Source organism: Cherax quadricarinatus, unplaced genomic scaffold, assembly GCF_038502225.1.
Source record: "Cherax quadricarinatus isolate ZL_2023a unplaced genomic scaffold, ASM3850222v1 Contig171, whole genome shotgun sequence".
Lineage (NCBI taxonomy): Eukaryota > Metazoa > Arthropoda > Malacostraca > Decapoda > Parastacidae > Cherax > Cherax quadricarinatus.
The window spans coordinates 260,731-284,717 of NW_027195197.1; the positions used below are offsets into that span (position 1 = coordinate 260,731).

The 23,987-nt window shown below is 48.5% G+C and overlaps 1 protein-coding gene across 3 annotated transcripts in view; it reads left to right on the forward strand.

The window, feature by feature from the left end:
• LOC138851241 (outer dense fiber protein 2-like) overlaps positions 1–23,981 on the forward strand; it is a 182,455-nt gene extending 158,474 nt beyond the window's left edge. The window contains exon 6 of one of the 3 annotated variants that reach the window (XM_070080143.1): positions 5,431–5,699. In XM_070080143.1, the coding sequence (XP_069936244.1) occupies positions 5,431–5,660 (230 nt within the window). In that variant the 3' untranslated portion in view covers positions 5,661–5,699. Of the gene's footprint in view, positions 1–5,430; positions 5,700–22,661 lie in introns of those variants that run through there. The other 2 variants (XM_070080142.1, XM_070080144.1) reach the window with 2 other exon arrangements.
• Positions 23,982–23,987: the final 6 nt, after the last annotated feature.

Here is a 23,987-nt window from a genome sequence, read left to right on the forward strand (position 1 = left end):
CCTCTAACATTGTATATCCTGCCTAGGCCTCCATATAGTAGTGTTAGGCGGGGTCACAGTTAGGCCTACCTCTAACATTGTTTATCCTGCCTAGGCCTCCACATAATAGTGTTAGGCTGGGTCACAGCTAGGCCTACCTCTAACATTGTATATCCTGCCTAGGCCTCCATATAATAGTGTTAGGCTGGGTCACAGCTAGGCCTACCTCTAACATTGTATATCCTGCCTAGGCCTCCATATAATAGTGTTAGGCTGGGTCACAGCTAGGCCTACCTCTAACATTGTATATCCTGCCTAGGCCTCCATATAATAGTGTTAGGCTGGGTCACAGCTAGGCCTACCTCTAACATTGCATATCCTGCCTAGGCCTCCATATAATAGTGTTAGGCTGGGTCACAGCTAGGCCTACCTCTAACATTGCATATCCTGCCTAGGCCTCCATATAATAGTGTTAGGCTGGGTCACAGCTAGGCCTACCTCTAACACTGTATATCCTGCCTAGACCTCCATATAATAGTGTTAGGCTGGGTCACAGATAGGCCTACCTCTAACATTGTATATCCTGTCTAGACCTCCATATAATAGTGTTAGGCTGGGTCACAGCTAGGCCTACCTCTAACATTGTATATCCTGCCTAGATATCCATATAATAGTGTTAGGCTGGGTCACAGCTAGGCCTACCTCTAACATTGTATATCCTGCCTAGACCTCCATATAATAGTGTTAGGCTGGGTCACAGCTAGGCCTTCCTCTAACATTGTATACCCTGCCTAGACCTCCATATAATACTGTTAGGCTGGGTCACAGCTAGGCCTACCTCTAACATTGTATATCCTGCCTAGACCTCCATATAATAGTGTTAGGCTGGGTCACAGCTAGGCCTACCTCTAACATTGTATATCCTGCCTAGACCTCCATATAATAGTGTTAGGCTGGGTCACAGCTAGGCCTACCTCTAACATTGTATATCCTGCCTAGGCCTCCATATAATAGTGTTAGGCTGGGTCACAGCTAGGCCTACCTCTAACATTGTATATCCTGCCTAGGCCTCCATATAATAGTGTTAGGCTGGGTCACAGCTAGGCCTACCTCTAACATTGTATATCCTGCCTAGGCCTCCATATAATAGTGTTAGGCTGGGTCACAGCTAGGCCTACCTATAACATTGTATATCCTGCCTAGACCTCCATATAATAGTGTTAGGCTGGGTCACACCTAGGCCTACCTCTAACATTGTATATCCTGCCTAGACCTCCATATAATAGTGTTAGGCTGGGTCACAGCTAGGCCTACCTCTAACATTGTATATCCTGCCTAGGCCTCCATATAATAGTGTTAGGCTGGGTCACAGCTAGGCCTACCTCTAACATTGTATATCCTGCCTAGACCTCCATATAATAGTGTTAGGCTGGGTCACAGCTAGGTCTACCTCTAACATTGTATATCCTGCCTAGACCTCCATATAATAGTGTTAGGCTGGGTCACAGATAGGCCTACCTCTAATATTGTATATCCTGCCTAGATCTCCATATAATAGTGTTAGGCTGGGTCACAGTTAGGCCTACCTCTAACATTGTATATCCTGCCTAGACCTCCATATAATAGTGTTAGGCTGGGTCACAGCTAGGCCTACCTCTAACATTGTATATCCTGCCTAGGCCTCCATATAATAGTGTTAGGCTGGGTCACAGCTAGGCCTACCTCTAACATTGTATATCCTACCTAGACCTCCATATAATAGTGTTAGGCTGGGTCACAGCTAGGCCTACCTCTAACATTGTATATCCTACCTAGACCTCCATATAATAGTGTTAGGCTGAGTCACAGCTAGGCCTACCTCTAACATTGTACATCCTGCCTAGACCTCCATATAATAGTGTTAGGCTGGGTCACAGCTAGGCCTACCTCTAACATTGTATATCCTGCCTAGACCTCCATATAATAGTGTTAGGCTGGGTCACAGCTAGGCCTACCTCTAACATTGCATATCCTACCTAGACCTCCATATAATAGTGTTAGGCTGGGTCACAGCTAGGCCTACCTCTAACATTGTATATCCTGCCTAGACCTCCATATAATAGTGTTAGGCTGAGTCACAGATAGGCCTACCTCTAACATTGTATATCCTGCCTAGACCTCCATATAATAGTGTTAGGCTGGGTCACAGCTAGGCCTACCTCTAACATTGCATATCCTACCTAGACCTCCATATAATAGTGTTAGGCTGGGTCACAGCTAGGCCTACCTCTAACATTGTATATCCTGCCTAGACCTCCATATAATAGTGTTAGGCTGGGTCACAGCTAGGCCTACCTCTAACATTGCATATCCTACCTAGACCTCCATATAATAGTGTTAGGCTGGGTCACAGCTAGGCCTACCTCTAACATTGTATATCCTGCCTAGACCTCCATATAATAGTGTTAGGCTGGGTCACAGCTAGGCCTACCTCTAACATTGTATATCCTACCTAGACCTCCATATAATAGTGTTAGGCTGGGTCACAGCTAGGCCTACCTCTAACATTGTATATCCTGCCTAGACCTCCATATAATAGTGTTAGGCTGGGTCACAGCTAGGCCTACCTCTAACATTGTATATCCTGCCTAGACCTCCATATAATAGTGTTAGGCTGGTTCACAGCTAGGCCTACCTCTAACATTGTGTATCCTACCTAGACCTCCATATAATAGTGTTAGGCTGGGTCACAGCTAGGCCTACCTCTAACATTGCATATCCTGCCTAAACCTCCATATAATAGTGTTAGGCTGGGTCACAGCTAGGCCTACCTCTAACATTGTATATCCTGCCTAGACCTCCATATAATAGTGTTAGGCTGGTTCACAGCTAGGCCTACCTCTAACATTGTGTATCCTACCTAAACCTCCATATAATAGTGTTAGGCTGGGTCACAGCTAGGCCTACCTCTAACATTGTGTATCCTACCTAGACCTCCATATAATAGTGTTAGGCTGAGTCACAGCTAGGCCTACCTCTAACATTGTGTATCCTACCTAGACCTCCATATAATAGTGTTAGGCTAGGTCACAGCTAGGCCTACCTCTAACATTGTATATCCTACCTAGACCTCCATATAATAGTGTTAGGCTGAATCACAGCTAGGCCTACCTCTAACATTGTATATCCTACCTAGACCTCCATATAATAGTGTTAGGCTGGGTCACAGCTAGGCCTACCTCTAACATTGTATATCCTGCCTAAACCTCCATATAATAGTGTTAGGCTGGGTCACAGCTAGGCCCACCTCTAACATTGTATATCCTACCTAGACCTCCATATAATAGTGTTAGGCTGAGTCACAGCTAGGCCTACCTCTAACATTGCATATCCTGCCTAAACCTCCATATAATAGTGTTAGGCTGGGTCACAGCTAGGCCTTCCTCTAACATTGTATATCCTGTCTAAACCTCCATATAATAGTGTTAGGCTGGTTCACAGCTAGGCCTACCTCTAACATTGTGTATCCTACCTAGACCTCCATATAATAGTGTTAGGCTGGGTCACAGCTAGGCCTACCTCTAACATTGTATATCCTACCTAGACCTCCATATAATAGTGTTAGGCTGGGTCACAGCTAGGCCTACCTCTAACATTGTATATCCTACCTAGACCTCCATATAATAGTGTTAGGCTGGGTCACAGCTAGGCCTTCCTCTAACATTGTATATCCTACCTAGACCTCCATATAATAGTGTTAGGCTGGGTCACAGCTAGGCCTACCTCTAACATTGTATATCCTACCTAGACCTCCATATAATAGTGTTAGGCTGGGTCACAGCTAGGCCTACCTCTAACATTGTATATCCTACCTAGACCTCCATATAATAGTGTTAGGCTGGGTCACAGCTAGGCCTACCTCTAACATTGTATATCCTACCTAGACCTCCATATAATAGTGTTAGGCTGGGTCACAGCTAGGCCTACCTCTAACATTGTATATCCTACCTAGACCTCCATATAATAGTGTTAGGCTGGGTCACAGCTAGGCCTACCTCTAACATTGTATATCCTACCTAGACCTCCATATAATAGTGTTAGGCTGGGTCACAGCTAGGCCTTCCTCTAACATTGCATATCCTACCTAGACCTCCATATAATAGTGTTAGGCTGGGTCACAGCTAGGCCTACCTCTAACATTGTATATCCTACCTAGACCTCCATATAATAGTGTTAGGCTGGGTCACAGCTAGGCCTACCTCTAACATTGTATATCCTACCTAGACCTCCATATAATAGTGTTAGGCTGGGTCACAGCTAGGCCTACCTCTAACATTGTATATCCTACCTAGACCTCCATATAATAGTGTTAGGCTGGGTCACAGCTAGGCCTTCCTCTAACATTGCATATCCTACCTAGACCTCCATATAATAGTGTTAGGCTGGGTCACAGCTAGGCCTACCTCTAACATTGTATATCCTACCTAGACCTCCATATAATAGTGTTAGGCTGGGTCACAGCTAGGCCTACCTCTAACATTGTATATCCTACCTAGACCTCCATATAATAGTGTTAGGCTGGGTCACAGCTAGGCCTACCTCTAACATTGTATATCCTACCTAGACCTCCATATAATAGTGTTAGGCTGGGTCACAGCTAGGCCTTCCTCTAACATTGCATATCCTACCTAGACCTCCATATAATAGTGTTAGGCTGGGTCACAGCTAGGCCTACCTCTAACATTGTATATCCTACCTAGACCTCCATATAATAGTGTTAGGCTGGGTCACAGCTAGGCCTACCTCTAACATTGTATATCCTACCTAGACCTCCATATAATAGTGTTAGGCTGGGTCACAGCTAAGCCTACCTCTAACATTGTATATCCTACCTAGACCTCCATATAATAGTGTTAGGCTGGGTCACAGCTAGGCCTTCCTCTAACATTGCATATCCTACCTAGACCTCCATATAATAGTGTTAGGCTGGGTCACAGCTAGGCCTACCTCTAACATTGTATATCCTACCTAGACCTCCATATAATAGTGTTAGGCTGGGTCACAGCTAGGCCTACCTCTAACATTGTATATCCTACCTAGACCTCCATATAATAGTGTTAGGCTGGGTCACAGCTAGGCCTTCCTCTAACATTGCATATCCTACCTAGACCTCCATATAATAGTGTTAGGCTGGGTCACAGCTAGGCCTACCTCTAACATTGTATATCCTACCTAGACCTCCATATAATAGTGTTAGGCTGGGTCACAGCTAGGCCTTCCTCTAACATTGCATATCCTACCTAGACCTCCACATAATAGTGTTAGGCTGGGTCACAGCTAGGCCTACCTCTAACATTGTATATCCTACCTAGACCTCCATATAATAGTGTTAGGCTGGGTCACAGCTAGGCCTACCTCTAACATTATATAAGAGAGAAACAGATAATAATCAACTTTGGAACAATGTTGCAGGGAAGGAGGAGGAACGCGCTATGATGCAACAGATGCAAGCTGTGTTTCACAAACAGGTGCTGCTATATTGTTCATACTCAAACATCATTATCATCATTATCTTCATCATTATCATCATTTTCACTATCTTCATCATTATCATGTTTACCATTATCTGTCAAAGGTATCTTACCTGTGTAGTATTTATCCTGGTAGTCCATTTATACACAGGTTCCCTGGCCAAGCCTTAAGTCACGTGACCTTTGTTTGGACCTTGCACCTAGGTGACAGGCCTCTCCCTGACTCTTACACCTAGGTGACAGGCCTCTCCCTGACTCTTACACCTTGGGGACAGGCCTCTCCCTGACTCTTACACCTTGGGGACAGGCCTCTCCCTGACTCTTACACCTTGGGGACAGGCCTCTCCCTGACTCTTACACCTAGGGGACAGGCCTCTCCCTGACTCTTACACCTTGGGGACAGGCCTCTCCCTGACTCTTACACCTAGGGGACAGGCCTCTCCCTGACTCTTACACCTAGGGGACAGGCCTCTCCCTGACTCTTACACCTAGGGGACAGGCCTCTCCCTGACTCTTACACCTAGGGGACAGGCCTCTCCCTGACTCTTACACCTAGGGGACAGGCCTCTCCCTGACTCTTACACCTTGGGGACAGGCCTCTCCCTGACTCTTACACCTTGGGGACAGGCCTCTCCCTGACTCTCACACCTTGGGGACAGGCCTCTCCCTGACTCTTACACCTAGGGGACAGGCCTCTCCCTGACTCTTACACCTAGGGGACAGGCCTCTCCCTGACTCTTACACCTTGAGGACAGGCCTCTCCCTGACTCTTACACCTAGGGGACAGGCCTCTCCCTGACTCTTACACCTAGGTGACAGGCCTCTCCCTGACTCTTACACCTAGGTGACAGGCCTCTCCCTGACTCTTACACCTAGGTGACAGGCCTCTCCCTGACTCTTACACCTAGGTGACAGGCCTCTCCCTGACTCTTACACCTAGGTGACAGGCCTCTCCCTGACTCTTACACCTAGGGGACAGGCCTCTCCCTGACTCTTACACCTAGGGGCCAGGCCTCTCCCTGACTCTTACACCTAGGTGACAGGCCTCTCCCTGACTCTTACACCTAGGTGACAGGCCTCTCCCTGACTCTTACACCTAGGGGACAGGCCTCTCCCTGACTCTTACACCTAGGGGCCAGGCCTCTCCCTGACTCTTACACCTAGGTGACAGGCCTCTCCCTGACTCTTACACCTAGGTGACAGGCCTCTCCCTGACTCTTACACCTAGGGGACAGGCCTCTCCCTGACTCTTACACCTAGGGGACAGGCCTCTCCCTGACTCTTACACCTAGGTGACAGGCCTCTCCCTGACTCTTACACCTAGGTGACAGGCCTCTCCCTGACTCTTACACCTAGGTGACAGGCCTCTCCCTGACTCTTACACCTTGGGGACAGGCCTCTCCCTGACTCTTACACCTAGGGGACAGGCCTCTCCCTGACTCTTACACCTAGGGGACAGGCCTCTCCCTGACTCTTACACCTTGGGGACAGGCCTATCCCTGACTCTTACACCTTGGGGACAGGCCTCTCCCTGACTCTTACACCTTGGGGACAGGCCTCTCCCTGACTCTTACACCTTGGGGACAGGCCTCTCCCTGACTCTTACACCTAGGGGACAGGCCTCTCCCTGACTCTTACACCTTGGGGACAGGCCTCTCCCTGACTCTTACACTTGGGGACAGGCCTCTCCCTGACTCTTGCACCTTGAGGACAGGCCTCTCCCTGACTCTTACACCTAGGGGACAGGCCTCTCCCTGACTCTTACACCTAGGGGACAGGCCTCTCCCTGACTCTTACACCTAGGTGACAGGCCTCTCCCTGACTCTTACACCTAGGTGACAGGCCTCTCCCTGACTCTTACACCTAGGTGACAGGCCTCTCCCTGACTCTTACACCTTGGGGACAGGCCTCTCCCTGACTCTTACACCTAGGGGACAGGCCTCTCCCTGACTCTTACACCTAGGGGACAGGCCTCTCCCTGACTCTTACACCTTGGGGACAGGCCTCTCCCTGACTCTTACACCTTGGGGACAGGCCTCTCCCTGACTCTTACACCTTGGGGACAGGCCTCTCCCTGACTCTTACACCTTGGGGACAGGCCTCTCCCTGACTCTTACACCTAGGGGACAGGCCTCTCCCTGACTCTTACACCTTGGGGACAGGCCTCTCCCTGACTCTTACACCTAGGGGACAGGCCTCTCCCTGACTCTTACACCTAGGGGACAGGCCTCTTCCTGACTCTTACGCCTAGGGGACAGGCCTTTCCCTGATTCTTACACCTAGGGGACACACCTCTCCCTGACTCTTACACCTTGGGGACAGGCCTCTCCCTGACTCTTACACTTTGGGGACAGGCCTCTCCCTGACTCTTACACCTTAAGGACAGGCCTCTCCCTGACTCTTACACCTTGGGGACAGGCCTCTCCCTGACTCTTACTCCTAGGGGACAGGCCTCTCCCTGACTCTTACACCTAGGGGACAGGCATCTCCCTGACTTTTACACCTTGGGGACAGGCCTCTCCCTGACTCTTACACCTTGGGGACAGGCCTCTCCCTGACTCTTACACCTAGGGGACAGGCCTCTACCTGACTCTTACACCTAGGGGACAGGCCTCTCCCTGACTCTTACACCTTGGGGACAGGCCTCTCCCTGACTCTTACACCTAGGGGACAGGCCTCTCCCTGACTCTTACACCTAGGGGACAGGCCTCTCCCTGACTCTTACACCTTGGGGACAGGCCTCTCCCTGACTCTTACACCTTGGGGACAGGCCTCTCCCTCACTCTTACACCTAGGGGACAGGCCTCTCCCTGACTCTTACACCTTGGGGACAGGCCTCTCCCTGACTCTTACACCTAGGGGACAGGCCTCTCCCTGACTCTTACACCTTGGGGACAGGCCTCTCCCTGACTCTTACACCTTGGGGACAGGCCTCTCCCTGACTCTTACACCTAGGGGACAGGCCTCTCCCTGACTCTTACACCTTGGGGACAGGCCTCTCCCTGACTCTTACACCTAAGGGACAGGCCTCTCCCTGACTCTTACACCTAGGGGACAGGCCTCTCCCTGACTCTTACACCTTGGGGACAGGCCTCTCCCTGACTCTTACACCTTGGGGACAGGCCTCTCCCTGACTCTTACACTTTGGGGACAGGCCTCTCCCTGACTCTTACACTTGGGGACAGGCCTCTCCCTGACTCTTGCACCTTGAGGACAGGCCTCTCCCTGACTCTTACACCTAGGGGACAGGCCTCTCCCTGACTCTTACACCTTGGGGACAGGCCTCTCCCTGACTCTTACACCTTGGGGACAGGCCTCTCCCTGACTCTTACACCTTGGGGACAGGCCTCTCCCTGACTCTTACACCTAGGGGACAGGCCTCTCCCTGACTCTTACACCTAGGGGACAGGCATCTCCCTGACTCTTACACCTAGGGGACAGGCCTCTCCCTGACTCTTACACCTTGGGGACAGGCCTCTCCCTGACTCTTACACCTTGGGGACAGGCCTCTCTCTGACTCTTACACCTAGGGGACAGGCCTCTCCCTGACTCTTACACCTTGGGGACAGGCCTCTCCCTGACTCTTACACCTAGGGGACAGGCCTCTCCCTGACTCTTACACCTAGGGGACAGGCATCTCCCTGACTCTTACATCTAGGGGACAGGCCTCTTCCTGACTCTTACACCTAGGGGACAGGCCTTTCCCTGACTCTTACACCTAGGGGACAGGCCTCTTCCTGACTCTTACACCTTGGGGACAGGCCTCTCCCTGACTCTTACACCTAGGGGACAGACCTCTCCCTGACTCTTACACCTAGGGGACAGGCCTCTCCCTGACTCTTACACCTAGGGGACAGGCCTCTCCCTGACTCTTACACCTAGGTGACAGGCCTCTCCCTGACTCTTACACCTAGGGGACAGGCCTCTCCCTGACTCTTACACCTAGGGGACAGGCCTCTTCCTAACTCTTACACCTAGGGGACAGGCCTCTCCCTGACTCTTACACCTAGGGGACAGGCCTCTCCCTGACTCTTACACCTAGGGGACAGGCCTCTCCCTGACTCTTACACCTTGGGGACAGGCCTCTCCCTGACTCTTACACCTAGGGGACAGGCCTCTCCCTGACTCTTACACCTTGGGGACAGGCCTCTCCCTGACTCTTACACCTAGGGGACAGGCCTCTCCCTGACTCTTACACCTAGGGGACAGGCCTCTCCCTGACTCTTACACCTGGGGACAGGCCTCTCCCTGACTCTTACACCTTGGGGACAGGCCTCTCCCTGACTCTTACACCTAGGGGACAGGCCTCTCCCTGACTCTTACACCTAGGGGACAGGCCTCTCCCTGACTCTTAGGCCTCTCCCACTCTTACACCTAGGGGACAGGCCTCTCCCTGACTCTTACACCTAGGGGACAGGCCTCTCCCTGACTCTAGGGGACAGGCCTCTCCCTGCCTCTTACCCCTAGGGGACAGGCCTCTCCCTGACTCTTACACCTTGGGGACAGGCCTCTCCCTGACTCTTACACCTTGGGGACAGGCCTCTCCCTGACTCTTACACCTTGGGGACAGGCCTCTCCCTGACTCTTACACCTTGGGGACAGGCCTCTCCCTGACTCTTACACCTAGGGGACAGGCCTCTCCCTGACTCTTACACCTTGGGGACAGGCCTCTCCCTGACTCTTACACCTTAGGGGACAGGCCTCTCCCTGACTCTTACACCTTGGGGACAGGCCTCTCCCTGACTCTTACACCTTAGGGGACAGGCCTCTCCCTGACTCTTACACTCTTGGGGACAGGCCTCTCCCTGACTCTTACATCTTGGGGACAGGCCTCTCCCTGACTCTTACACCTTGGGGACAGGCCTCTCCCTGACTCTTACACCTTGGGGACAGGCCTCTCCCTGACTCTTACACCTTGGGGACAGGCCTCTCCCTGACTCTTACACCTTGGGGACAGGCCTCTCCCTGACTCTTAGGGGACAGGCCTCTCCCTGACTCTTGGGGACAGGCCTCTCCCTGACTCTTACACCTTGGGGACAGGCCTCTCCCTGACTCTTACACCTTACACCTAGGGGACAGGCCTCTCCCTGACTCTTACACCTTGGGGACAGGCCTCTCCCTGACTCTTACACCTTGGGGACAGGCCTCTCCCTGACTCTTACACCTTGGGGACAGGCCTCTCCCTGACTCTTACACCTTAGGGACTCTTACACCTTGGGGACAGGCCTCTCCCTGACTCTTACACCTTGGGGACAGGCCTCTCCCTGACTCTTACACCTTGGGGACAGGCCTCTCCCTGACTCTTACACCTTGGGGACAGGCCTCTCCCTGACTCTTACACCTTGGGGACAGGCCTCTCCCTGACTCTTACACCTTGGGGACAGGCCTCTCCCTGACTCTTACACCTTGGGGACAGGCCTCTCCCTGACTCTTACACCTTGGGGACAGGCCTCTCCCTGACTCTTACACCTTGGGGACAGGCCTCTCCCTGACTCTTACACCTTGGGGACAGGCCTCTCCCTGACTCTTACACCTTGGGGACAGGCCTCTCCCTGACTCTTACACCTTAGGGGACAGGCCTCTCCCTGACTCTTACACCTTGGGGACAGGCCTCTCCCTGACTCTTACACCTTGGGGACAGGCCTCTCCCTGACTCTTACACCTAGGCTCCAGGCCTCTCCCTGACTCTTACACCTAGGCTCCAGGCCTCTCCCTGACTCTTACACCTAGGCTCCAGGCCTCTCCCTGACTCTTACACCTAGGCTCCAGGGAGGCTCCAGGCCTCTCCCTGACTCTAGGGGACAGGCCTCTCCCTGACTCTTACACCTTGGGGACAGGCCTCTCCCTGACTCTTACACCTTGGGGACAGGCCTCTCCCTGACTCTTACACCTAGGGGACAGGCCTCTCCCTGACTCTTACACCTAGGCTCCAGGCCTCTCCCTGACTCTTACACCTTGGGGACAGGCCTCTCCCTGACTCTTACACCTAGGCTCCAGGCCTCTCCCTGACTCTTACACCTAGGCTCCAGGCCTCTCCCTGACTCTTACACCTAGGCTCCAGGCCTCTCCCTGACTCTTACACCTTGGGGACAGGCCTCTCCCTGACTCTTACAGCTAGGGGACAGGCCTCTCCCTGACTCTTACACCTTGGGGACAGGCCTCTCCCTGACTCTTACACCTAGGCTCCAGGCCTCTCCCTGACTCTTACACCTAGGCTCCAGGCCTCTCCCTGACTCTTACACCTTGGGGACAGGCCTCTCCCTGACTCTTACACCTAGGCTCCAGGCCTCTCCCTGACTCTTACACCTAGGGGACAGACAGACGAACAGGCTGGGCTTCGCCATGAATACTAATCCAATAGCATGCCACCGCTGCCACCATAACACATGATGGCAGCGGTGGCATGGTTGCCAACACCTGTAGGACACATCCTCTCTGGCTTCCGAATTATGCAGCGCCCATCCACACGCACGATAAAAGGAATACATTATTAATTAGAAAAATAAACATTGTATGTAAACAGAGAAATTACCCTTGGCCATACCTTGAGGCTTCATATGTATGATAGTAACCTACACCAATAGTTTTCGACCGCTGGTCCGCGGACCAGCGTGGACAGAAATTTTCTGCCAGTCGGTCTGTGGACCAGTACTGACAGAATTTTCTCCCAGTTGGTCCGCAGACCAGTGCCGACAGAATTTTCTCCCAGTTGGTCCGGAGACCAGTGCCAACAGAATTTTCTCCCAGTTGGTCCGCAGACCAGTGCCGACAGAATTTTCTCCCAGTTGGTCCGCAGACCAGTGCCGACAGAATTTTCTCCCAGTTGGTCCGCAGACCAGTGCCGACAGAATTTTCTCCCAGTTGGTCCGCAGACCAGTGCCGACAGAATTTTCTCCCAGTCGGTCCGTGGACCAGTGCCGACAGAAATTTTCTGCCAGTCGGCAAAAATTTTATTTTTTGTCTCAAAAGCTCAAGACATTCTATTATTAAATATTATCAGTATTTTTGCTTACTATACAATATCTGGATGATTTAAAAACCAATAATCACACGATCCGCATAATATTTCTCCCATTTATACCAGTCCTCAGGTATCAAAAGGTTGGAAATCGCTGGTGAAGACTGCATTCCAAACGGCATTGTTATTTATGAAGTGAATGACGCAAGAAAGTTCAGTGTGGGTAATGTAACTTAAGATAATAATAAAGCAAGCTGATGAAAAAAAAATATGAAAATCATGACAGAAATGTGTTAGGGTAAGAGAATGTACAGATATAAATGTCATACTGACATAATTCCCACATTCATCTATTTCAAGATCTGACTGGTTGGTCGGAATGGAACGTAGATAATAAAACGGACACACATGTTGGTCGGAATGGAACGTAGATAATAAAACGGACACACACGTTGGTCGGAATGGAACGTAGATAATAAAAAGGACACACACATTGGTCGGAATGGAACATAGATAATAAAAAGGACACACACATTGGTCGGAATGGAACATAGATAATAAAAAGGACACACACATTGGTCAGAATGGAACATAGATAATAAAAAGGACACACACGTTGGTCGGAATGGAACATAGATAATAAAAAGGACACACATGTTGGTCGGAATGGAACGTAGATAATAAAAAGGACACACACATTGGTCAGAATGGAACATAGATAATAAAAAGGACACACACGTTGGTCAGAATGGAATGTAGATAATAAAAAGGACACACACGTTGGTCGGAATGGAACGTAGATAATAAAAAGGACACACACGTTGGTCGGAATGGAACGTAGATAATAAAAAGGACACACACGTTGGTCGGAATGGAATGTAGATAATAAGGACACACACGTTGGTTGGAATGGAACGTAGATAATAAAAAGGGCACAATGCCGTGACTGGAACAATACACAGATAACCCACACATAGCAGAAAGGATCTTACAAGAATGTTTCAGTCCAAGTTGGACCATTTATAAAGCCATTATCATCAGACGTAAGTCGGGGAGGATGTGTGTTACTGAAGTTTGCTACTGTTAATTCTTACATCCCACCGCTGCCACCATTTATTATGGTTCGATATAAGAAGTCATGGTAGCAAGAAAACAACTGTAGTACTGTTATTGAGGCGTGGCCTGGCTGGCAAAGTTTGCACTTCACACGCGGAGGGCCCAGGTTCGACTCCCGGTGGGGTGGAAACATTTCAATGTGTTTACTTACACCTGTTGTCCTGTTCACCTAGCAGCAAGTAGGTACCTGGGTGTTAATCGACTGGTGTGGGTCGCATCCTGGGAAACAAGACACACTGACTTTCTTGGCTTATCCTGGGTGGCTAACCCTCTGGGGGTAAAAATCCGAACGAAATCTTGTATTGGTAATCATGGCGGAGCCAAGCCTATCCATCTGCCTATCTCCTAGGCCTAAACAAAAGTAAGGGAGAGGCCTGGAGCCTAGGCACATGACTCAAATAAGGGTCATGTGAATTTAGGCTTGGCCAGGGAGCCTGTCTATAAATGGACTACCATAATATATATTATGCAAATAACACACTGTTGATATGTAATTATCGTGATCATTATCATCATTAACATTATTATCATCATTACCATCATTATCATCATCATTACTATTATTATCATCATTATTACCATCATTATCATCCTCAGTGTGGTTGTCAGTGTGGTCAGAGGGTGTCGGTACAAAGTCAATATTACTCCTTTAAATATTTCCAGTGGTGGTTCTATCGCCTCAAGTGGTGTCTATCGTGTAATAGATTTCCACTGTGGACGATAGATAACCACACTGGGACCGAAATCTATTGGACGTCTGAAGTTACCATTACAACTGTCTATCAGAGTTGAGGACTATTGACAATGTCCAAAGGAACGTCTGTAAACATTAAAGGGGAGGTAGCAAGCCAGTAGTAAAGGTAGCAAGCGAGTAGTGAAGGCAGCAAGCCAGTAGTGAAGGTAGCAAGCCAGTAGTGAAGGTAGCAAGCCAGTAGTGAAGGTAGCAAGCCAGTAGTGAAGGTAGCAAGCCAGTAGTGAAGGTAGCAAGCCAGTAGTGAAGGTAGCAAGCCAGTAGTGAAGGTAGCAAGCCAGTAGTGAAGGTAGCAAGCCAATAGTGAAGGTAGCACGCCAGTAGTGAAGGCAGCAAGCCAGTAGTGAAGGTAGCACGCCAGTAGTGAAAGCAGCACGCCAGGAGTGAAGGTAGCAAGCCAGTAGTGAATGTAGCAAGCCAGTAGTGAAGGTAGCAAGCCAGTAGTGAAGGTAGCAAGCCAGTAGTGAAGGTAGGAAGCCAGTAGTGAAGGTAGCAAGCCAGTAGTGAAGGTAGCAAGCCAGTAGTGAAGGTAGCAAGCCAGTAGTGAAGGCAGCAAGCCAGTAGTGAAGGTAGCAAGCCAGTAGTGAAGGTAGCAAGCCAGTAGTGAAGGTAGCAAGCCAGTAGTGAAGGCAGCAAACCAGTAGTGAAGGTAGCACGCCAGTAGTGAAGGTAGCAAGCCAGTAGTGAAGGTAGCAAGCCAGTAGTGAAGGCAGCAAGCCAGTAGTGAAGGTAGCAAGCCAGTAGTGAAGGTAGCAAGCCAGTAGTGAAGGAAGCAAGCCAGTAGTGAAGGTAGCAAGCCAGTAGTGAAGGCAGCAAGCCAGCAGTGAAGGCAGCAAGCCAGTAGTGAAGGTAGCAAGCCAGTAGTGAAGGTTGCAAGCCAGTAGTGAATGTAGCAAGCCAGTAGTGAAGGCAGCAAGCCAGTAGTGAAGGCAGCAAGCCAGTAGTGAAGGTAGCAAGCCAGTAGTGAAGGCAGCAAGCCAGTAGTGAAGGTAGCAAGCCAGTAGTGAAGGCAGCAAGCCAGTAGTGAAGGCAGCAAGCCAGTAGTGAAGGCAGCAAGCCAGTAGTGAAGGTAGCAAGCCAGTAGTGAAGGTAGCAAGCCAGTAGTTAAGGTAGCAAGCCAGTAGTGAAGGTAGCAAGCCAGTAGTGAAGGTAGCAAGCCAGTAGTGAAGGCAGCAAGCCAGTAGTGAAGGCAGCAAGCAAGTAGTGAAGGCAGCACGCCAGTAGTGAAGGTAGCAAGCCAGTAGTGAAGGTAGCAAGCCAGTAGTGAAGGTAGCAAGCCAGTAGTGAAGGTAGCAAGCCAGTAGTGAAGGCAGCAAGCCAGTAGTGAAGGTAGCAAGCCAGTAGTGAAGGTAGCAAGCCGGTAGTGAAGGTAGCAAGCCAGTAGTGAAGGCAGCAAGCCAGTAGTGAAGGTAGCACGCCAGTAGTGAAGGTAGCAAGCCAGTAGTGAAGGTAGCAAGCCAGTAGTGAAGGCAGCAAGCCAGTAGTGAAGGTAGCAAGCCAGTAGTGAAGGTAGCAAGCCAGTAGTGAAGGTAGCAAGCCAGTAGTGAAGGTAGCAAGCCAGTAGTGAAGGCAGCAAGCCAGTAGTGAAGGCAGCAAGCCAGTAGTGAAGGTAGCAAGCCAGTAGTGAAGGTAGCAAGCCAGTAGTGAAGGTAGCAAGCCAGTAGTGAAGGCAGCAAGCCAGTAGTGAAGGCAGCAAGCCAGTAGTGAAGGTAGCAAGCCAGTAGTGAAGGCAGCAAACCAGTAGCGAAGGTAGCAAGCCAGTAGTGAAGGCAGCAAGCCAGTAGTGAAGGCAGCAAGCCAGTAGTGAAGGCAGCAAGCCAGTAGTGAAGGTAGCAAGCCAATAGTGAAGGTAGCAAGCCAGTAGTGAAGGTAGCAAGCCAGTAGTTAAGGTAGCAAGCCAGTAGTGAAGGTAGCAAGCCAGTAGTGAAGGCAGCAAGCCAGTAGTGAAGGCAGCAAGCCAATAGTGAAGGTAGAAAGCCAGTAGTGAAGGCAGCAAGCCAGTAGTGAAGGCAGCAAGCCAGTAGTGAAGGTAGCAAGCCAGTAGTGAAGGCAGCAAGCCAGTAGTGAAGGCAGCAAGCCAGTAGTGAAGGCAGCAAGCCAATAGTGAAGGTAGAAAGCCAGTAGTGAAGGCAGCAAGCCAGTAGTGAAGGCAGCAAGCCAGTAGTGAAGGTAGCAAGCCAGTAGTGAAGGCAGCAAGCCAGTAGTGAAGGCAGCAAGCCAGTAGTGAAGGCAGCAAGCCAGTAGTGAAGGTAGCAAGCCAGTAGTGAAGGTAGCAAGCCAGTAGTGAAGGTAGCAAGCCAGTAGTTAAGGTAGCAAGCCAGTAGTGAAGGTAGCAAGCCAGTAGTGAAGGCAGCAAGCCAGTAGTGAAGGCAGCAAGCCAATAGTGAAGGTAGAAAGCCAGTAGTGAAGGCAGCAAGCCAGTAGTGAAGGCAGCAAGCCAGTAGTGAAGGTAGCAAGCCAGTAGTGAAGGCAGCACGCCAGTAGTGAAGGTAGCAAGCCAGTAGTGAAGGTAGCAAGCCAGTAGTGAAGGTAGCAAGCCAGTAGTGAAGGTAGCAAGCCAGTAGTGAAGATAGCAAGCCAGTAGTGAAGGTAGCACGCCAGTAGTGAAGGCAGCAAGCCAGTAGTGAAGGCAGCAAGCCAGTAGTGAAGGTAGCAAGCCAGTAGTGAAGGTAGCAAGCCAATAGTGAAGGTAGCAAGCCAGTAGTGAAGGCAGCAAGCCAATAGTGAAGGTAGCAAGCCAGTAGTGAAGGCAGCAAGCCAGTAGTGAAGATAGCAAGCCAGTAGTGAAGGTAGCAAGCCAGTAGTGAAGGCAGCAAGCCAGTAGTGAAGGTAGCAAGCCAGTAGTGAAGGCAGCAAGCCAGTAGTGAAGGTAGCAAGCCAGTAGTGAAGGCAGCAAGCCAGTAGTGAAGGCAGTACGCCAGTAGTGAAGGCACCAAGCCAGTAGTGAAGGCAGCACGCCAGTAGTGAAGGCAGCAAGCCAGTAGTGAAGGCAGCAAGCCAGTAGTGAAGGCAGCAAGCCAATAGTGAAGGCCTCAAGCCAGTAGTGAAGGCAGCAAGCCAGTAGTGAAGGTAGCAAGCCAGTAGTGAAGGCAGCAAGCCAGTAGTGAAGGTAGCAAGCCAGTAGTGAAGGCAGCAAGCCAGTAGTGAAGGCAGCAAGCTAGTAGTGAAGGCAGCAAGCCAGTAGTGAAGGCAGCACGCCAGTAGTGAAGGCAGCAAGCCAGTAGTGAAGGCAGCAAGCCATTAGTGAAGGCAGCAAGCCAGTAGTGAAGGCCTCAAGCCAGTAGTGAAGGCAGCAAGCCAGTAGTGAAGGCAGCAAGCCAGTAGTGAAGGCAGCAAGCCAGTAGTGAAGGCAGCAAGCCAGTAGTGAAGGCAGCAAGCCAGTAGTGAAGGTAGCAAGCCAGTAGTGAAGGCAGCAAGCCAGTAGTGAAGGCAGCAAGCCAGTAGTGAAGGCAGCAAGCCAGTAGTGAAGGCAGCAAGCCAGTAGTGAAAGTAGCAAGCCAGTGGCGACGGTAGCAAGCCAGTAGTGAAGGCAGCAAGCCAGTAGTGAAGGCCTCAAGCCAGTAGTGAAGGCAGCAAGCCAGTAGTGAAGGCAGCAAGCCAGTAGTGAAGGTAGCAAGCCAGTAGTGAAGGCAGCAAGCCAGTAGTGAAGGCAGAAAGCCAGTAGTGAAGGCAGCAAGCCAGTAGTGAAGGTAGCAAGCCAGTAGTGAAGGCAGCAAGCCAGTAGTGAAGGTAGCAAGCCAGTAGTGAAGGTAGCAAACCAGTAGTGAAGGTAGCACGCCAGTAGTGAAGGCAGCAAGCCAGTAGTGAAGGCAGCAAGCCAGTAGTGAAGGTAGCAAGCCAGTAGTGAAGGCAGCAAGCCAGTAGTGAAGGTAGCAAGCCAGTAGTGAAGGCAGCAAGCCAGTAGTGAAGGCAGCAAGCCAGTAGTGAAGGTAGCAAGCCAGTAGTGAAGGTAGCAAGCCAGTAGTGAAGGCAGCAAGCCAGTAGTGAAGGCAGCAAGCCAGTAGTGAAGGTAGCAAGCCAGTAGTGAAGGTAGCAAGCCAGTAGTGAAGGTAGCAAGCCAGTAGTGAAGGTAGCAAGCCAGTAGTGAAGGCAGCAAGCCAGTAGTGAAGGTAGCAAGCCAGTAGTGAAGGTAGCAAGCCAGTAGTGAAGGTAGCAAGCCAGTAGTGAAGGTAGCAAGCCAGTAGTGAAGGTAGCAAGCCAGTAGTGAAGGTAGCAAGCCAGTAGTGAAGGCAGCAAGCCAGTAGTGAAGGCAGCAAGCCAGTAGTGAAGGTAGCAAGCCAGTAGTGAAGGCAGCAAGCCAGTAGTGAAGATAGCAAGCCAGTAGTGAAGGCAGCAAGCCAGTAGTTAAGGTAGCAAGCCAGTAGTGAAGGTAGCAAGCCAGTAGTGAAGGTAGCAAGCCAGTAGTGAAGGTAGCAAGCCAGTAGTGAAGGTAGCAAGCCAGTAGTGAAGGCAGCAAGCCAGTAGTGAAGGCAGCAAGCCAGTAGTGAAGGCAGCAAGCCAGTAGTGAAGGTAGCAAGCCAGTAGTAAAGGTAGCAAGCCAGTAGTGAAGGTAGCAAGCCAGTAGTGAAGGTAGCAAGCCAGTAGTGAAGGTAGCAAGCCAGTAGTGAAGGCAGCAAGCCAGTAGTGAAGGTAGCAAGCCAGTAGTGAAGGTAGCAAGCCAGTAGTGAAGGCAGCACGCCAGTTGTGAAGGTAGCAAGCCAGTAGTGAAGGTAGCAAGCCAGTAGTGAAGGTAGCAAGCCAGTAGTGAAGGTAGCAAGCCAGTAGTGAAGGTAGTGTACAACACCTGGGTATCTTTATTGATGAATAAGACTCATGTACAACACCTGGGTATCAATATTGATGAATAAGACTCATGTACAACACCTGGGTATCAATATTGATGAATAAGACTCATGTACAACACCTGGGTATCAATATTGATGAATAAGACTCATGTACAACACCTGGGTATCAATATTGATGAATAAGACTCATGTACAACACTTGGGTATCAATATTGATGAATAAGACTCATGTACAACACCTGGGTATCAATATTGATGAATAAGACTCATGTACAACACCTGGGTATCAATATTGATGAATAAGACTCATGTACAACACCTGGGTATCAATATTGATGAATAAGACTCATGTACAACACCTGGGTATCAATATTGATGAATAAGACTCATGTACAACACCTGGGTATCAATATTGATGAATAATACTCATGTACAACACCTGGGAATCAATATTGATGAATAAGACTCATGTACAACACCTGGGTATCAATATTGATGAATAAGACTCATGTACAACACCTGGGTATCAATATTGATGAATAAGACTCATGTACAACACCTGGGTATCAATATTGATGAATAAGACTCATGTACAACACCTGGGTATCAATATTGATGAATAAGGCTCATGTACAACACCTGGGTATCAACGTATCAACATTTTTGAATAAGACTTATGTAACACACCTGGGTATCAATATTGATGAATAAGAATCATGTACAACACCTAGGTATCAATATTGATGAATAAGACTCAAGTACAACACCTGGGTATCAATATTGATGAATAAGACTCATGTACAACACCTGGGTATCAATATTGATGAATAAGACTCATGTACAACACCTGGGTATCAATATTGATGAATAAGACTCATGTACAACACCTGGGTATCAATATTGATGAATAAGACTCATGTACAACACCTGGGTATCAATATTGATGAATAAGACTCATGTACAACACCTGGGTATCAATATTGATGAATAAGACTCATGTACAACACCTGGGTATCAATATTGATGAATAAGACTCATGTACAACACCTGGGTATCAATATTGATGAATAAGACTCATGTACAACACCTGGGTATCAATATTGATGAATAAGACTCATGTACAACACCTGGGTATCAATATTGATGAATAAGACTCATGTACAACACCTGGGTATCAATATTGATGAATAAGACTCATGTACAACACCTGGGTATCAATATTGATGAATAAGACTCATGTACAACACCTGGGTATCAATATTGATGAATAAGACTCATGTACAACACCTGGGTATCAATATTGATGAATAAGACTCATGTACAACACCTGGGTATCAATATTGATGAATAAGACTCATGTACAACACCTGGGTATCAATATTGATGAATAAGACTCATGTACAACACCTGGGTATCAATATTGATGAATAAGACTCATGTACAACACCTGGGTATCAATATTGATGAATAAGACTCATGTACAACACCTGGGTATCAATATTGATGAATAAGACTCATGTACAACACCTGGGTATCAATATTGATGAATAAGACTCATGTACAACACCTGGGTATCAATATTGATGAATAAGACTCATGTACAACACCTGTGCCTAGAGTCATTGTATAGTGCCTAGAGTCATTGTGAAGTGCCTAGAGTCATTGTATAGTGCCTAGAGTCATTGTATAGTGCCTAGAGTCATTGTATAGTGCCTAGAGTCATTGTATAGTGCCTAGAGTCATTGTGAAGTGCCTAGAGTCATTGTATAGTGCCTAGAGTCATTGTATAGTGCCTAGAGTCATTGTATAGTGCCTAGAGTTATTGTATAGTGCCTAGAGTCATTGTATAGTGCCTAGAGTCATTGTGAAGTGCCTAGAGTCATTGTGTAGTGCCTAGAGTCATTGTATAGTGCCTAGAGTCATTGTATAGTGCCTAGAGTCATTGTATCGTGTCTAGAGTTATTATATAGTGCCTAGAGTCATTGTATAGTGCCTAGAGTCATTGTATAGTGCCTAGAGTCATTGTGAAGTGCCTAGAGTCATTGTATAGTGCCTAGAGTCATTGTATAGTGCCTAGAGTCATTGTATAGTGCCTAGAGTCATTGTATAGTGCCTAGAGTCATTGTGAAGTGCCTAGAGTCATTGTATAGTGCCTAGAGTCATTGTATAGTGCCTAGAGTCATTGTATAGTGCCTAGAGTCATTGTATAGTGCCTAGAGTCATTGTGAAGTGCCTAGAGTCATTGTATAGTGCCTAGAGTCATTGTATAGTGCCTAGAGTCATTGTATAGTGCCTAGAGTCATTGTATAGTGCCTAGAGTCATTGTATAGTGCCTAGAGTCATTGTGAAGTGCCTAGAGTCATTGTGTAGTGCCTAGAGTCATTGTATAGTGCCTAGAGTCATTGTATAGTGCCTAGAGTCATTGTATCGTGTCTAGAGTTATTATATAGTGCCTAGAGTCATTGTATAGTGCCTAGTGTCACTGTATAGTGCCTAGAGTCACTGTGCAGTGCCTAGAATCACTGTATGGTGTCTAGAGTCACTGTACAATGCCTAGAGTCACTGTATAGTGCCTAGAGTCATTGTATAGTGCCTAGAGTCTTTGTACAGTGCCTAGAGTCCTTGTATAGTGCCGCAGGATGGAGTCAGGATGTCCCCATCCAATAATAATAATAATAATAATAATAATAATAATAATAATAATAATAATAATAATTAATATACCTCTTCATGGTAGACTCAGTTATTTTCTTCTCTGGACTCGGTCATGATCTGTCTCCCGTGCAGAGTGACTTGTAAATACTTAACTTCCTCTGAGATACACTGCAGCACTCAGCAAAAATCTCTCACCGTTTCCAAGGCTTGTGTCACAAATTTCCACACCCTCTGAGCCACCGTCATGGTCACCTTCTGGTCTCTGCTGTGTCCCTCTGTCACCCAGCCGCATGTCTATGTCTTGCAAATCTGATTCTTAGAGTATATAAGATAGTCTTTTAACCGGGTTCATTCTCAGCCAAGACAGACATTTAGTATAGTACAAGTTTTCTTCGCTAACTGCTAACTTAATTGAAATTACTCTCGGTAAGTAACCTCAGAAATAATTGATTATTAATGTAATAATTAGGTAATGTAGCTGTATTAATATGGATGTATTTGAGAGTTGTGAGGCATAAGCATGAGTGTTGGGAGGCCAGTTGGACGGATCACTCGCCACCCCTGTAATAAATGACTTACTAGGGGCACCTCTTAATATATTTAGCATTTCTAACTTACCCCAGACGGACCTTGGGTGTGACTGGACTCTGTGTATCAAATTGATGTTCAACCTATTACTGGTTTGTATTATAGAAAAGGTAAATGTTCTTCCAGTCTTATTTTCAATGCTTTTCTACCAACCTTTCTTTGTTATTGTAACCTCCTTTCACCTTGGGTCAGAAGGGTGAAAATTTCCGGCCTGGTGTCCTTCCAAAAAAGTAGTAATGTGAAGTCTGGCCATACTGAGTGTGCTGGCTAGCGCCTACCATTCGATACTTCATTGATGGCGCTGTTGCATGTTGTTATAGGTGATAAAAATATAGATGAGGAAGGGTCAGTAGAGTTGGAACAAATGAGGGCGCGTCTAGTGGAGACACAGAATGAACTGGATCGTGTGAGGGACACACTGCGCCAGCGGGAGGACGACTGTGAGAAACTCCGCCAGGTAAGTCATGTTTTGTGTTGCTCTTTGAGGTGGCGGGTCGGGCTGCACCAGTCTCCGTGCCTGACTCAAAATTTCAAAAAAGAATTATTCTTTTATAATAATCTGGGATATGTTAAATGTAGCCGGTTTTGTTGGTGTTTATGAGATAGGTGAGCGATTCTCACCTCGGGATTGAGTGTACCCTCTGAGATGCCCGGCCTTGCCACCTTCGGTCCGTCATCCTCAGCAGCCTCTCGGGCAGCGAGTCCGCCCCCGCCAGCCTGGTCACCCCCACCTGCGCCACCACCCACGCCCACCTCCGTTTCAAACCCACCTCACACGCACCTCCATGACACGACCTCCAGGTCGTAGGACGTGAGGTTCAGAGCGAGAAATGATAAAACGACTCTTGTCCTAAGTGAACACAAAACCACACGTTATGAAACACGCCTTCATTGGTTCAGTCTTTCACTTAGTACTGATGAAGCTCTCTGAGTGAAATGCTGCTCTGATAAAGGCTCATTCCATGACTTGTGTATATTTGTCTTCATCAGCCATAGTAACCACCCTATTCGACATTTTTAACTGGGCAAAAAATTAAGTAATCATTCATTGTCAATAAATGTAGCTTTCCTAACTCACGAGTAGTGCAGTTATGCATTTATTTTATGTCATTGTTTATTTACCATCTTAAATATTATGCTGCTCTAACGAATGCTCTGCTTGCAAATGAACCAGTTATCTGACTCCAAGTTACCTGACTCACAGACTGTAGGCACCGATGCCACGTTCATGGTGAGGGATGCCAAGTGCCCGGGTATAGGTAGACTCCTGCCCGGGGTAGAGTGCACTGTACCCGAGTATAACTGACCTAGTTGAAGGATTAATCTAGCTGAGATTTAGAGGTTGGTAGCAAAGGTAAGCGGCCACAAGCACCTGGAAGCCGACAGGATTTGTCCACCTTGTGTGGCTGATACACCAGGTTCCAGACAAGTGTGGAAATACGGGTTACTGAATAAGCATTTTTTGGAAAGACGACTCACTTTGAGTGGAGTTTTCATCGTTCTATGACACTGATAAAGATTTTTCTGGTGTAAAACTCCGATTCACTAAAAGTTCGTTCCGAAGATGATGGCAACTTTTCGAAGCTGTGACTTGAGAACGTCTCGGAGCGGATCATTCTTCCGATTCAAACTCGTTCAGTAAAGAT